The sequence below is a fragment of the Gastrolobium bilobum genome, unplaced genomic scaffold (assembly GCF_033153095.1).
Source record: "Gastrolobium bilobum isolate Gb01-03AN ecotype WA unplaced genomic scaffold, APGP_CSIRO_Gbil_v1 utg34528, whole genome shotgun sequence".
NCBI classification, from domain to species: Eukaryota; Viridiplantae; Streptophyta; class Magnoliopsida; order Fabales; family Fabaceae; genus Gastrolobium; species Gastrolobium bilobum.
This window is the reverse complement of record NW_026897779.1, coordinates 23820-36510: the sequence shown is the minus strand read 5'-3', so window position 1 is coordinate 36510 and position 12691 is coordinate 23820. Positions and strand designations below refer to the sequence as shown.

The following is a 12691-nucleotide window of genomic DNA, read 5'->3' as shown; positions in this document are numbered from 1 at the left end:
ATTAGGGCTTAACTAATTAATTATAGATGGTGAATTGTTTGATCAATTGGGTAATTAAACATAAATATTAATCATTATTACAAGGTGGGGATCGGAAAGGTGTTGTCGTCCTTTACTGCAATAGTTTTCTTACAATATTTTCTCAAATCTCAACCCCTTTTGCTTTAAGTTTTCAACTTCTCTTGAATTGTTCATAAATTATTGAATAATTCACAATTGTTACAAACACCATTACTTTCAAATCAACTCTTGTTCATCCATTCTTAAAAGGAACAATTAATTGATATTCGAACCAATCCCTGTGGAGACGATACTTTTCTTATCACTTTATTGCTTGGAACGATCGGTGCACTTGCCGATTTCGCAACAAGTTTTTGGCGCCGTTGCCGGGGATTGGCGTATCTTTATTCAATTAATTTTGATTTTTAAGATTGGATTTTTATTTTTATTTTATTTTTAATTTCTTTGTGTTTCTTGAACAGTGCTACTAATCTCTTTTCTGAGTTGTATGCGAGGTAAAGAGCCAGAATTTCCACTTGATTTGGAGATTACAAAAAATGAAAAGAGAAACAGGAAATTTGCTCGGAAGAAACTTGAATTCAACGAGTCAGAAATTCTGTCTGAAGAAACACACATCATGGCAGGGAATAATGAAGAAGACAATCCACTCATGGACACTATTCTGACTCCATTATTCAACAGACCCAATGCGAGCATTCTCCATCCTGAAGTGGGCAACAATCATTGGGAGCTCAAGTCCGATAATATTCGACTGGTGGAGAGAGCTGAGTTTGGTGGAGAGGATGATGAAGACCCTCATAGATTCATAAACAGATTCCTGATGATCTGTGATTCTACAAAACATCCTCAAGTGTTTAATGATGCAGTCCGGCTGAGACTATTTTCTTTTGTTCTTAAAGGAAAGGCTCTTAGTTGGTTGGAAAGGCAGCTTGCAGCAAGCATCTCAACCTGGGATGATGTATCACTGAAGTTCTTTGCTCAGTTCTTCTCGATGGAGAAGTATAACCAAATGGTGAATGATATCACCAATTTCACTCAATCAGAGGGTGAATCAATGTGTGAAGCATGGAACCGGTTCAAGGACTTGATGAGAAGGTGTCCTCAGTATAACTTGACTGCTGGTAGTCAGGTTAGAATCTTTTTCAATGGTTGCAAACCGGAGATTCGGTTGGTGCTAAATGGTGCAGCAGGGGGCACTATTAAAATTTTAAGAGCAAATGAGACTCTTGAGTTGATTGAGAGGATGGCTGCCAACGAAAACCAAGCGCTGTCATCAAAGCCTAAAAGAGGTATCCTTAAACTGGAAGGCAATGATGTGGTGATGGCTGAAAACAATTTGTTATCTCAGCAGGTAGCAAACTTGACATCAAGGCTTGATAAGATGCAATTTCTGGCGTCCAAGTTCAAGCTGCAGCAGTTGTCTGTGAATATTGCAAGGAAGATCATGAATCCAACGAATGTCCTACTCTGCTAGCCGATGATCCTCCTCAGCAGGTACAAGTAAATGGTGTGTGGTATGATCAGAGACCCTCACCACAAAATGTTCCAAGAACTCAGATTTATCCTTCTGGGAACAATAACTTCCAAAGGAGGGTGCAAGGTACTGGTCTTGACTTCAAGTCCAATAACTATTTGCAGCCACCGCCAGTTCAACCGAAGGAACCTTCTGAGTTAGAGAAGCTAGTGGGACAAATGGCCCAACATTCCAACGCTTTTATGGAAGAGACTCGGGCAAACACTAGAAACACACAAGCTTCCATCAAAAATTTGGAGAGTCAGATAGGCCAGTTGTCTAGGAAGTTGGCTGAAAGATCTCAAGGACAGTTCCCAAGTGATACAATTGTGAATCCAAAGGAGGACTGCAAGTCTATTGTAACTAGGAGTGGAATTGTGATCACTCCTCAAGAAAAGCCAAAATTGATTCAGCCAAAGAAAGTTAATGAGCCAACAACTGAGCTGGAACATGAGAAAGAAGTACAAGCACCTATCAGTGAGCAAAAAGAAGCAAAGGAGAAAGCTGTTGAAGCTCCAAAGCAACCGATGGATTTTTCTCGCTTTGAGAAACCTCCATATCCTATGAAGCTCAAACAGCAAGCACAGAAGCAACAATATGCCAGGTTTTTAGATATGTTTAAAAAATTGCATATTAATATTCCATTTGCTGAAGCTCTTGCTAACATGCCTAACTATGCTAAATTTATGAAAGATTTATTGTCTAGAAAGCATAAGTTGCAGGATTGTGAGACAGTAGCACTTACTGAAGAGTGCAGTGCCATCATTCAGAAGAAGTTCCCACCAAAGCTTCAAGATCCGGGAAGTTTTAACATCCCAATTGTGATAGGCAACACCAATGTTGGCTGGGCATTATGCGACCTTGGAGCAAGCATCAACTTGATGCCGCTGTCAATATGCAAGGCATTGGGAATTTCTGAACTGAAGCCAACCATGGTCTCTTTACAACTAGCTGACCGTTCAACAAGAAGACCTACTGGAATAATAGAGGATGTTCTTGTTAAAGTTGACAAGTTCATCTTCCCAGCTGATTTCATCGTGCTAGACATGGAGGAAGAGAGTAAAATGCCCCTTCTGTTGGGTAGACCGTTCTTGGCCACAGATCGAGCTATGATTGATGTAGAACAAGGAAAGCTCGAGTTGAGGATGAATGATGAGAAAATCACTATTAATATTTTCGATGCTATGAAGAACTCACTGACCACAGTGATTGCTTCAGACTTGATGTGGTTGAGGAAGCAGTCAAAGAGGTGGTTATGGAAGAGAAAAATGAGCTTCAAGAGCTTGAAGAAGAGTTGAAGGCTCTTGATGAAGCTGCTCCAGAAGAAGAGCGAGAAACTATCTTTGAGGTACTAGAAAAGAAAGAAGATGACTCAGCTACATTGGTACCAAAGGTGGAATTAAAAGAGTTGCCTGAAACTCTTAAGTATGCTTCTTTGGAGACGAAGAACAATATCATGTTATCATCAATAAAGAAGTCCATCAGCAGCATAAAGAAAGCAAGCCAAAGGTTAAGATGGAAAAGTCCAAGAGTAAAGAAAAGCATGTGAAGACTAAGTTCAAAGTTCCTGAGAACCCTCATCCTTATCCACATGCATATGATCATAAAAGGAAACAATACTGGATCAAGAAGATTGGGTCATCAATGGTAGCATGCTTCCAACCACCATAAATCAAAAAGGGTACGTCAGGCTCGTGACGTTAAACAAGCGCTAATTAGGAGGCAACCCAATAGTTGTTTTTATGTTTTTATTTTTATTTATTTTATTTTCTTAGGATAGTTTAAATAAAAAAAAAGTCAAGTAAGTGGTGAATTAGTAACCATATGAAAAAAATTTAAGTCTGGGAATTGGCGCTGTCAGCGTCAACTTGGCGCTAGTGGCGCTACAAGACTGAAAGAGACAGTGAGTTTCGCGCTCACAACGTGAACTCCACGCTGTCAGCTCCACTAATCAAAAAGTTCCAGTGAGCTCCGCGCTCACAGCGTGAACTCCACGCTTTCAGCGCCAGTGTCCTCACTATTTATCTTGACTTTAGTATTTTTGTTTTGCTATTTTGATATTATGGTTTGATTATTTCCTCCTTTTACATACTGAGTTTATTCTGTTTTGACTGTTTAACAAGTGTGTGTGTGTGTGTTCCATCTGGCAGAATTAGCCCTTCGACTAGTATAGTTTGTTGCTGAGGACAACAACGTTCTAAATCTGGGAATTGTCGCTGCTGTATGCGAGACTTGCTAAATACTGCGGAACTACAACACGGAAAGGACATCTACACAGAAATTTTTCTGAAAAATGGGAGATATTTTAACCTTCAATTTTTTTTTTATTTGCTGTTTTTAGTTAGATTAAATTTAAAAAAAAGAGAGAAATTTTTTAGAGAATTCCTAAACAAGCAGTTCCAGAATGTTCTAAACTTACTCAGTAAGTAATTAGATTGAGTTGGATGAAGCATTATATCTGTGAGCACTTAATTTTTTTAATCTGAGAATGATGACTGCTCGTTTTTATAACTGTTTGTTGAATTTTTTTGATAATGCTTGATGTGAAACTGTGAATTGAGATTCTAGTTTGAATTATAACTGTGAGGATTTGAGCCTAAACAGAAAATTTTCTTTTTGAGAGGCCTCACTGTGGTAGTTTCTAGAACTTGAACTATTTCTCTGGCTTGCATGCATGACTGAAATGATAAGGGCATTTTTTTTATAACTTAGAGCCAAACTGCCTACCCATAAGAATTTCCATTGTTAAGCCCCTTTGAGCCTTAAACCAGTTCATTCAAACCTGATAAAAATTGCTTAATCTTGTTCCTCTTGACACACCTTGAGAGATTGAATGCTGATTAAAGAAAAAAAGTCAAATTACTTCTCAAAAAGGAAAAGTTCAGTAGCTGAACAAGGAAAAGAAGAAAAAAAAATTAATTACAGCTCAAAAGAGAAAAAAAAGAAAACATCTGCAAACAAGGAAAGAAAAAGGTAGTGAAAAAAGGGAAAGAATCCCAAGTTTGTAAAATAAGGCAAAGCCTCGAAGAGAAGGAAGTATTGTTAAAATCAGTATTTCAATCTCTCATCTCAGCTTCTGACCAAAAGATTCTCACCCCAAACTAGGCCAAGTTACAATTGAGAATAAGTTCAAGCCTATAGAATTCCTACTACACTGATGGATAAGTGTGAAACCCTTAAACACTGAGTGTGATGAGAGTACATTTAAACTGTTGAGGAATATTCAAGCTGGAGTCTAAATTCTTGATATAACTGAAAAGCATTGTTGGAAATTTTAAACAGAGAGTTATACATGCATAGCGGTCTGAGTTCTTAAGTTGTTGTGTTTCATGTTTTCACTAAATTATTCTTTGCTGATAACTTGAATCTATTACATTGCTGAGGACAGCAAAGTTCAAATCTGGGAATTGTTTGATATGCGCTCAGCATATAAGGAAATCTAAGCCAAAAAGAGAAAGAATGTGATTAAATCTTAAGCAAAAAGGGCAATAATCACTGTTGATCTGTCAAATTCTTAATCAGAGATTGCATACTGATTTTATGTTGATTTCGTAGGAAAATAGACAAATTGGAGCTAAAGAGGAAAAGCTAAACTGAAGGCCCACGCTCACAGCGTGGGTATGACGCTCATAGCGTGAAGAGAGCCCTTTCACACAGAGACAACCACGCTACTAGCGTGAGACTCACGCTAGTAGCGCCAGTCTTTTTCACAATCCACGCTTGCAGCGTGGCAACCACGCCAGTTGCGTGGTGCTCCAGAATATAGAAGAAAAACTCCCACGCTCACAGCGTGGGAACCACGCTAGTGGCGTGGGAGGTGCGGACAAATCGACTTAAATCTTCGTTTAAATCAGAGACAAGATTACAGTGAGATGCGGAAAAAATTAGATCAAGATTCTCCACTTGGTAAAAGACTCTATAAATAGAGACTCAGACCTTAAGAGAAAAACACACTTTTGCATAGGAGAAATTGCGAGCGACAGGAATCAGAGCAAGCTTTCGGTGACTGAAGATCAAGATTTCTTCTTCTATTCTTTCTGGTTATTTCTAGTTTTTACGAATTCTTTTGAATATTTTGTTTTGTCAGACATAAATATGTCTGGCTAGCCTTTTATATTGTGATAAGGGTCACAACCCTTGATGTGAACCCCTTGTATTTTGGTTAAGTTTATGGTTAATTATTCAATTGAATTTATTTTACTCTGTTCTTCATCCCATAATTCTTTTAGAATTCGCGACTCTATTAGGATTGCGAGGGTTAGGGTTTACAATAGGAATATTGGGATTCTAATTCCTGAAAAAGGGTAAGATAACTGTTCATGTATGCACTAGGGATAGACTATATGAACTGCAAATGTGAAAATTCACTGGGCTTAAAGATTAACTTGAAAAGGGATTTCTAAGGGATTAGGATTCCAATAGGGTTAATAAGGTTAAGATCACTAAGGGATTAGGGCTTAACTAATTAATTATAGATGGTGAATTGTTTGATCAATTGGGTAATTAAACATAAATATTAATCATTATTACAAGGTGGGGATCAGAAAGGTGTTGGCGTCCTTTATTGCAATAGTTTTCTTACAATATTTTCTCAAATCTCAACCCCTTTTGCTTTAAGTTTTCAACTTCTCTTGAATTGTTCATTAATTATTGAATAATTCACAATTGTTACAAACACCATTACTTTCAAATCAACTCTTGTTCATCCATTCTTAAAAGGAACAATTAGTTGATATTCGACCCAATCCATGTGGAGACGATACTTTTCTTATCACTTTATTACTTGGAACGATCGGTGCACTTGCCGATTTCGCAACAGAAGTATGTTGTATGACATTCTGGCATGACATTGCATAGTATAATTGGATTACATGATTGCTCGTTTGTCTGAACTGATGCTGTGAAATTCTGATAATGTCTGAGGTTAATTTTCTTGAGTCTATATTGATACTATAGCTGTGATTGATTGAGTGTTCATGATACCCTTAAACACTGAGTGTTGAGTGAACATTATTTATCTGTGTGAGGGGTAATCAATGTAGACTTGTATCTTTAGAAAGCTGATAACATTGTTGAAAATTTATGATATTGGGTCAGTCATGCATAGCATATGGTGTGTGAGAGTGTCTATGTATTGTTATGCTGGACTAATTGATTGTTTCTTGGATTAAGTCTTGTACATTGCTGGGGACAGCAACGTTTAAATCTGGGAATGGTTTGATGTGCCTCTGGAAGATGTAGTTTTCCAAGCTGAAAATGATGAGAATTAAGTCATAAAAGAGCACTTTATATACATATTTGCTTATTATATTGACTTTTCTATTTCAATGACATTTCTCACCTAATTGTTATGTTTATATAGGGAGAAAGAAGGAGAACACGAAAGTTTAAAAGCTTGGTGGCGCGAATCCGCACGGGGGAGCTACTAAGCCACTCCAGTTGCCCTGGGCCATTTTCCAGAATTTTGGCGCGATCTTGCGCCACAGCGGCGCGATCCAGTGCCACTTTGCGGGAAATAATATCACCATGCTTCTGAAGGGAATTTTGAAAGTAGCGAATGAGGATTATAAAAGCAACGCTGTGAGGACATTTGAAACTACTTTTCGACGGCAGAGAGAAAGAAAACAAGGATTTCAGAAGGAGGAAAGGAACGGAGGATTGTTCTTAGTCTTCTTTTTGTAATTACATTCTTCATCTTTATCTATTATAATTTTATGTCAGCCATGACCATGGTTGGCTAGTACTTTTTATCGTAGTTAGGGTCACAAACCCTATGTGAACCTTTGTTACAACGGATTGGTTTATAATTACTCTTTTATATATTTATATTTATCTCTACTCTGTGCGTAATTTCTATCTTCTTTGTTAGAATTGATCAATCTAATAGTTGATGATAGTTTGAGGGTAAGAACCCTAGATAGGAATATTGGGGTTTTTGATTTTGAAAGGGAGTAAGATAACAATTTGTATGCAATGGTATGTACAAGATATTACTTGGTGTATGTTGTAGGATTGGTAAACCGATTTTTGTCAAATCCTGACAAAAAATACTGGAAAACAGTGAAGTGAATCTTTATGTACCTTAGAGAAACAACCAAGTTATGCCTCTAATTTGGAGAAGGTGAGAATGAGTTGAAGGCTTTATAGATGCTAATTTAGGGGTAGATGCTAATTCCAAGAAATCTACAACATGATACTTGACGACCTTTATAGGGGAAGACATCTCGTGGCAATCAATACCGCAAAAGTGCATTGCGTTATCAACGACCAAAGCCGAGTACATTGTCGCAACTGAAGCAAGCAAGGATTTGATGTGGGTAAAGACCTTGTACTCGATCATAAGAACGAGAAGTATGAGCTGAAGTGTGATAACCAAAGCGCGATTCACTTGGCCAAAAATTCTACCTATCACTCCTACTCAAAATATATTGATGTGAGATATCTCTAAATTTGAGATATGTTAGAAGACAAACAACTTCAACTCATCAAGGTATATACCGACCTGAGCTAGTGCGTCATGATGACAGAGTCGGTGCTTACAAGAAAATTTAAAGGGATGACAAACCTGACACATTATAGTCGGAAAAAGGAGATTTGTTGGGATGTATTCCTCCCTAATACTTAGGTGACTGAGCATTTATTGTTAGAAATATTAAAAGTCAATTATAATAGTAAAAAGATTTTATTATAATTATAATATTAAGACTCTTGATATTACCATTAAATGTTATATGGCCCAATTAATTATTGATACATTTAATCTCAATCATTGATTTGGTATATGATGGACGTACCAAATTATAAGTTATGGAATATATATATATTAGGGATGGTCCTCTCTCCCTTTCAATCCTAATGTCATTTTCTCCATCAGAATACATATCAAAGTAAAGAAGGCTTAGAGAGAGAAACTACCTCAACACAATTGCTCACAAGATGATGATTGCTGTTAATCTTTCATCATCGTTTCCGGATATGTCTTTATCTCTTATGTGTATGTGAAAATTATGTATTCCCAAGATCCTTTATCATGTTCTTATTTTATTTTATGATTTATGAACATGATATATTATGCAAACTAACATTTATTTCTCCTAAGGCTCAATGTCTAAACCATCAAAATAAATGCAATAACCCCAATAATTGAAGAAGACTCTTAAAGAAGCCTAAGAATTTACCTCATCTATAAAAGGGGATGAAAATCATTTATGAAAGGTTTGATAAACAAAATAGTGAAAATCCATCAAGAAAAGTTTGTGTGTAGCCTTTTTCGAGAAGAAACTTTATATTATTTGTGTAGCCTACGAAGAAATTAAATCATTAGAAACATTACAAAAGTTTGTTGAGCATGCAGTGCTCAACATTAATACCATAAAATTTCTCAACATTAATACCATAAAATAATGGAAAAAAACGTGTGTTATTTTAAAGGATATCGAATTGTGTCATTTTAAGTGAGAAAAATAGATAGATGATGAAAAAGAGAGTGAAAAAATTAAAAACAAAAATGTGAATTTTAGCTAAGTGTGAAAATTGAAATGAAACAACTTGTGTGTTTTAAAGCATAAACCTTTCTCCCTGAAATAATCCCTAGAATGGAAGTTTCCGGAATAAGTATAGAATAAGCAGAAACCAAGCATAATCGTATTTGTTACCAAAAGCGAAGGAGAAAGAGGAAGAAGCAGAAACAAAGAAGAAGAAGAAGGTGGTGAGTACACCAAACCATAGAAAATGGCGGAGAAATTGGCCCCTGAAAAGCGTCACAGCTTCGTCCACAACGGTACCTTTCTGTCTCCCCTATCTCCAATTTCTTTCTGTTTGTTCTTCTTCAACTCAATTTGAATCATGTGTGGATTTAGGTCAAGAGGTGTTCGAGTGGGATCAAACCCTAGATGAGGTCAATATGTACATAAAACTCCCTCCTAACGTTCCTTCCAAGCAATTCTACTGTAAGATTCAGTCCAAGCACCTCGAACTTGGCATCAAAGGCAATCCTCCGTATCTCAACGTAACCCTAATTTCCCCACCACTTCATTTTCCCTCCCAATTCTTTTCGCGCCTTTTTCCTTTCTCATTCTTCTTATTATTATCCCCCCCCCCCCCCCCTTATTTATTATTAATTTATTTATTTGTGTGTGATTTCTCAGCAAGATCTTACTTGCCCGGTGAAGACAGATTCTTCTTTCTGGACTCTAGGTAAAGGTTTTGGATCAAATTGATTCATATAAATTATTTTCAATTTTTTTTTTTTATGATATTAACTTGGCTTTGAAATCAATTAAAGAACATTTCTGCTTTCAAAATCAGAGATGAAATACATATGGTTTATTTGGCATTGATTCGGTTAAGTTCATTGATCGATGCTGGTTTTGGAAATTGACATGCAGAGGATGACATAATGCATATAACACTGCAGAAGAGAGATAAAGGTCAGACATGGGCTTCTCCCGTATTAGGTCAGGGGCAGTTGGACCCTTACTCCTCTGATCTTGAACAGAAGCGCCTCATGCTTCAGAGATTTCAAGAGGAGGTGAGTTTTGCTTTCAACATAATCTTTTTTCGTGTGCTTGGGTTCAGAAGTCGTAGAATTTACAATCGATGACATCATTCTTCTCCCTTCCACTTTGTGATTATTAAATCACCTATTACTAGTGTTTTTTCTCAGTTATGTGGGCCTCAAGTTTTGATTGTGCTAATATACCAAATGACCTAAGGATTGGTCGTTCTCAAAGTTTATATTTTTTCTGTATTGCATACATATAATATCCCTTTCATGTGTCACCTAGCTGCTAATATTAAGCTGCCATTGCTGATATGGATCCTGAAATGTTAATTCTAATAATTTGATTGGATTTATTTACTTCAAGTAATCCTACTTATAAATTTGGTGTGTACCACACACAGATAAAAAATAATGAATTTTGTTCCTAGTGTCTCTTGTCCAACTAGTTAGTATTCTATTGCATTCATAAATTACATCTGTTGGGTCAATCTGTCAGGTTGTGTTCATCCATTTGCAGAGTGTATTCTTTAGATGCGGGGTCCATAATTTTATATTTTTATTTTTTTACGTGGAATAGAAAGAAGACCTATCCATGATGCCCATGGATTCATGGGAGGGAAAGGGGGTTTCTTTTATTTTGATAATAGGTGTGCTTTAAAGTTTAAAAGTGGCATGGCTGTTAAAATTAAATTTTCACCTACAACTTGTTTTGGATTGATAGTCTTTTTCCTATGCTGTGTATAACATGGAGAAGAGGGTCTGATAATTAGCAGATATATTTTTCATGGAAAAAAATTCCCCTACATTGAGATTGTTGCCTAAGTAATAGTGTATCCACCCTTAAAATTCAATAGGTTAAGACCACAATGCACTTCAAATTAAATGAATGATGGATAAACTTTGACTGGCTCACTTTAGAGGATCCTTGTTCTTTTTTCATTCCCACGTACTAGTTGTTTGTGGGTAGGCACAGCTGATGTGTAAGATGGAAATTCTGCTTATTAAGAGTACCAACACGTTGTGCTGTATGGCAAGCTGATGTGCTCATATTTTATTGTTTTTGTCTCATCAACAAATGTCAGTCTTGCTTGAATAGTTAGCGTGAATTTAACTATCCACGAACATGCCATGCTATTATTATACAATATCAAGCTCATCAATTAAGAGAATAAAAACTGAAGTTGTATTGATAAAGTTGAACCCAACTCAGAATTCAGCAAATCCAGTACACAGAAATGGAACGATGAAGAAAATAGTAAGGAAAATGGAAAGAAAATGACAGAAAGTAAAGGTGTGACATGTACTAAGGTAGGACAACTCCAAGCCCAAAATAGTCCCAAGTTCTAGCCCTCCCCGTCTATCCTTTTCCTCCCTCTGTTTAAACTAATTCTTTGCCTGCAGTGCAGTGTTGCTTCCCACGCCTGACTCTAACAGAGTTGCCTTCCACCCACTGCAGCACATTTTCTTCTAACTGCCTTGCTGCTTGAATTTGATCATGATTGTCATGGAATCTGAATTTCCTTATAGAATACACCTTTAGAGGTGGTGTCCTATCATGTTCCCATTACATTTTTTGAAGGATATTATTGAACTTGGCAGATAATTTCATTATTGGATGTACTAATTAGATTTCGATGTGATTACATAATATTAGATAATCTCAAAGTTTCCTTGTAATGGGAGCTCTGAATTGAGATTATTTTCATTTTGTCTTGGTCACCACTGAAATTATTCTGTTGTTGAGTTGAGTCAGTTGGACTTTGAACACACCCCCCCCCCCCCCCCCCCCCCGAAAAAAAAAAAAAAGTAAAAAAAAAATTAAAATAAAATGTATGCTTGATGTTTGATTATAGTAGATGCTTATGAATATGTCCATCTAACGGTTAGGTTCATGTTCATGAAAAAAGAAATAATGGTGAATTACATAAGTGTTTAGAGCAGTATATAAAAATCTTGCCTTGTGGTTACTAATGACCATTAACCATTAAGATTGTGCCATGTTTAGTAGGCTTTACTAATTAACCATTAACCAGTAGATAAAGTTGTGCCTCAAACCACTAATTCTTATGATTATGATGTGCCTATTGCAGAACCCAGGTTTTGATTTTTCACAAGCTCAATTTTCTGGAAACTGTCCTGATCCAAGGACCTTCATGGGTGGAATCCGATCGGATTGATGATCTTCACCACAGTAATTTGTATTTGCCTGCCCTATGATGATGATAATCAGATGGCAAATAATCCGTGTAATTCCTTTTGTCTTTGACGATATTTAATTAAGGCAGTCTTATGTAATGTACTGGTTATGGAATTAATAGAAAGTAAAGAGAAATAATTGAAAAGGATTGTACTTTATTTAGAAAATCTTCCTGTGTTTGCAAGAAGACTCACTGTAGATAATATTACAACACTTAAATGAAGAAGATTACAACACTGGTGACACAGTTACAAGGTTGATTCTTCTCAACCTCCCTCTCCAGAGGATTCTCTGGCCCACTTCCTTAACAATAATAAACTCGACACCATATTGCTTATTAACTTCCTATTTTATATATTCAGTTACAGAACAGTTACAAATATTCTACAGAACCATAATTGCCCACTTACTTCCTATTTTATACTCCTATTTATTTTCTTATTCAGTTACACAACAT

At 36.4% G+C, this 12691-nt stretch overlaps 1 protein-coding gene and 1 non-coding gene across 2 annotated transcripts; one reads left to right on the top strand and one right to left on the bottom strand.

The window, feature by feature from the left end:
• Positions 1–1028: 1028 nt before the first annotated feature.
• On the bottom strand, positions 1029–1134 carry LOC133310269 (small nucleolar RNA R71). The gene has a single exon (XR_009751436.1). It is a non-coding gene; the product is annotated as a small nucleolar RNA R71 (small nucleolar RNA).
• A 7986-nt stretch (positions 1135–9120) lies between these two features.
• Positions 9121–12399, top strand: LOC133310268 (uncharacterized). The gene is made up of 5 exons (XM_061511169.1): positions 9121–9314; positions 9394–9542; positions 9682–9730; positions 9922–10064; positions 12128–12399. The coding sequence occupies exons 1-5, from the start codon at positions 9266–9268 to the stop codon at positions 12212–12214; spliced, it is 477 nt and encodes a 158-aa protein (XP_061367153.1). The 5' UTR covers positions 9121–9265; the 3' UTR covers positions 12215–12399.
• Positions 12400–12691: the final 292 nt, after the last annotated feature.

Coding starts and splice junctions, on each gene's coding strand:
- LOC133310268 (XM_061511169.1), top strand. CDS start 9,266: ATGGCGGAGAAATTGGCCCCTGAAAAGCGTCACAGCTTCGTCCACAAC. Junction 9,315..9,393: donor TCACAGCTTCGTCCACAACG/GTACCTTTCTGT, acceptor GTGTGGATTTAG/GTCAAGAGGTGTTCGAGTGG. Junction 9,731..9,921: donor TTCTTCTTTCTGGACTCTAG/GTAAAGGTTTTG, acceptor ATTGACATGCAG/AGGATGACATAATGCATATA.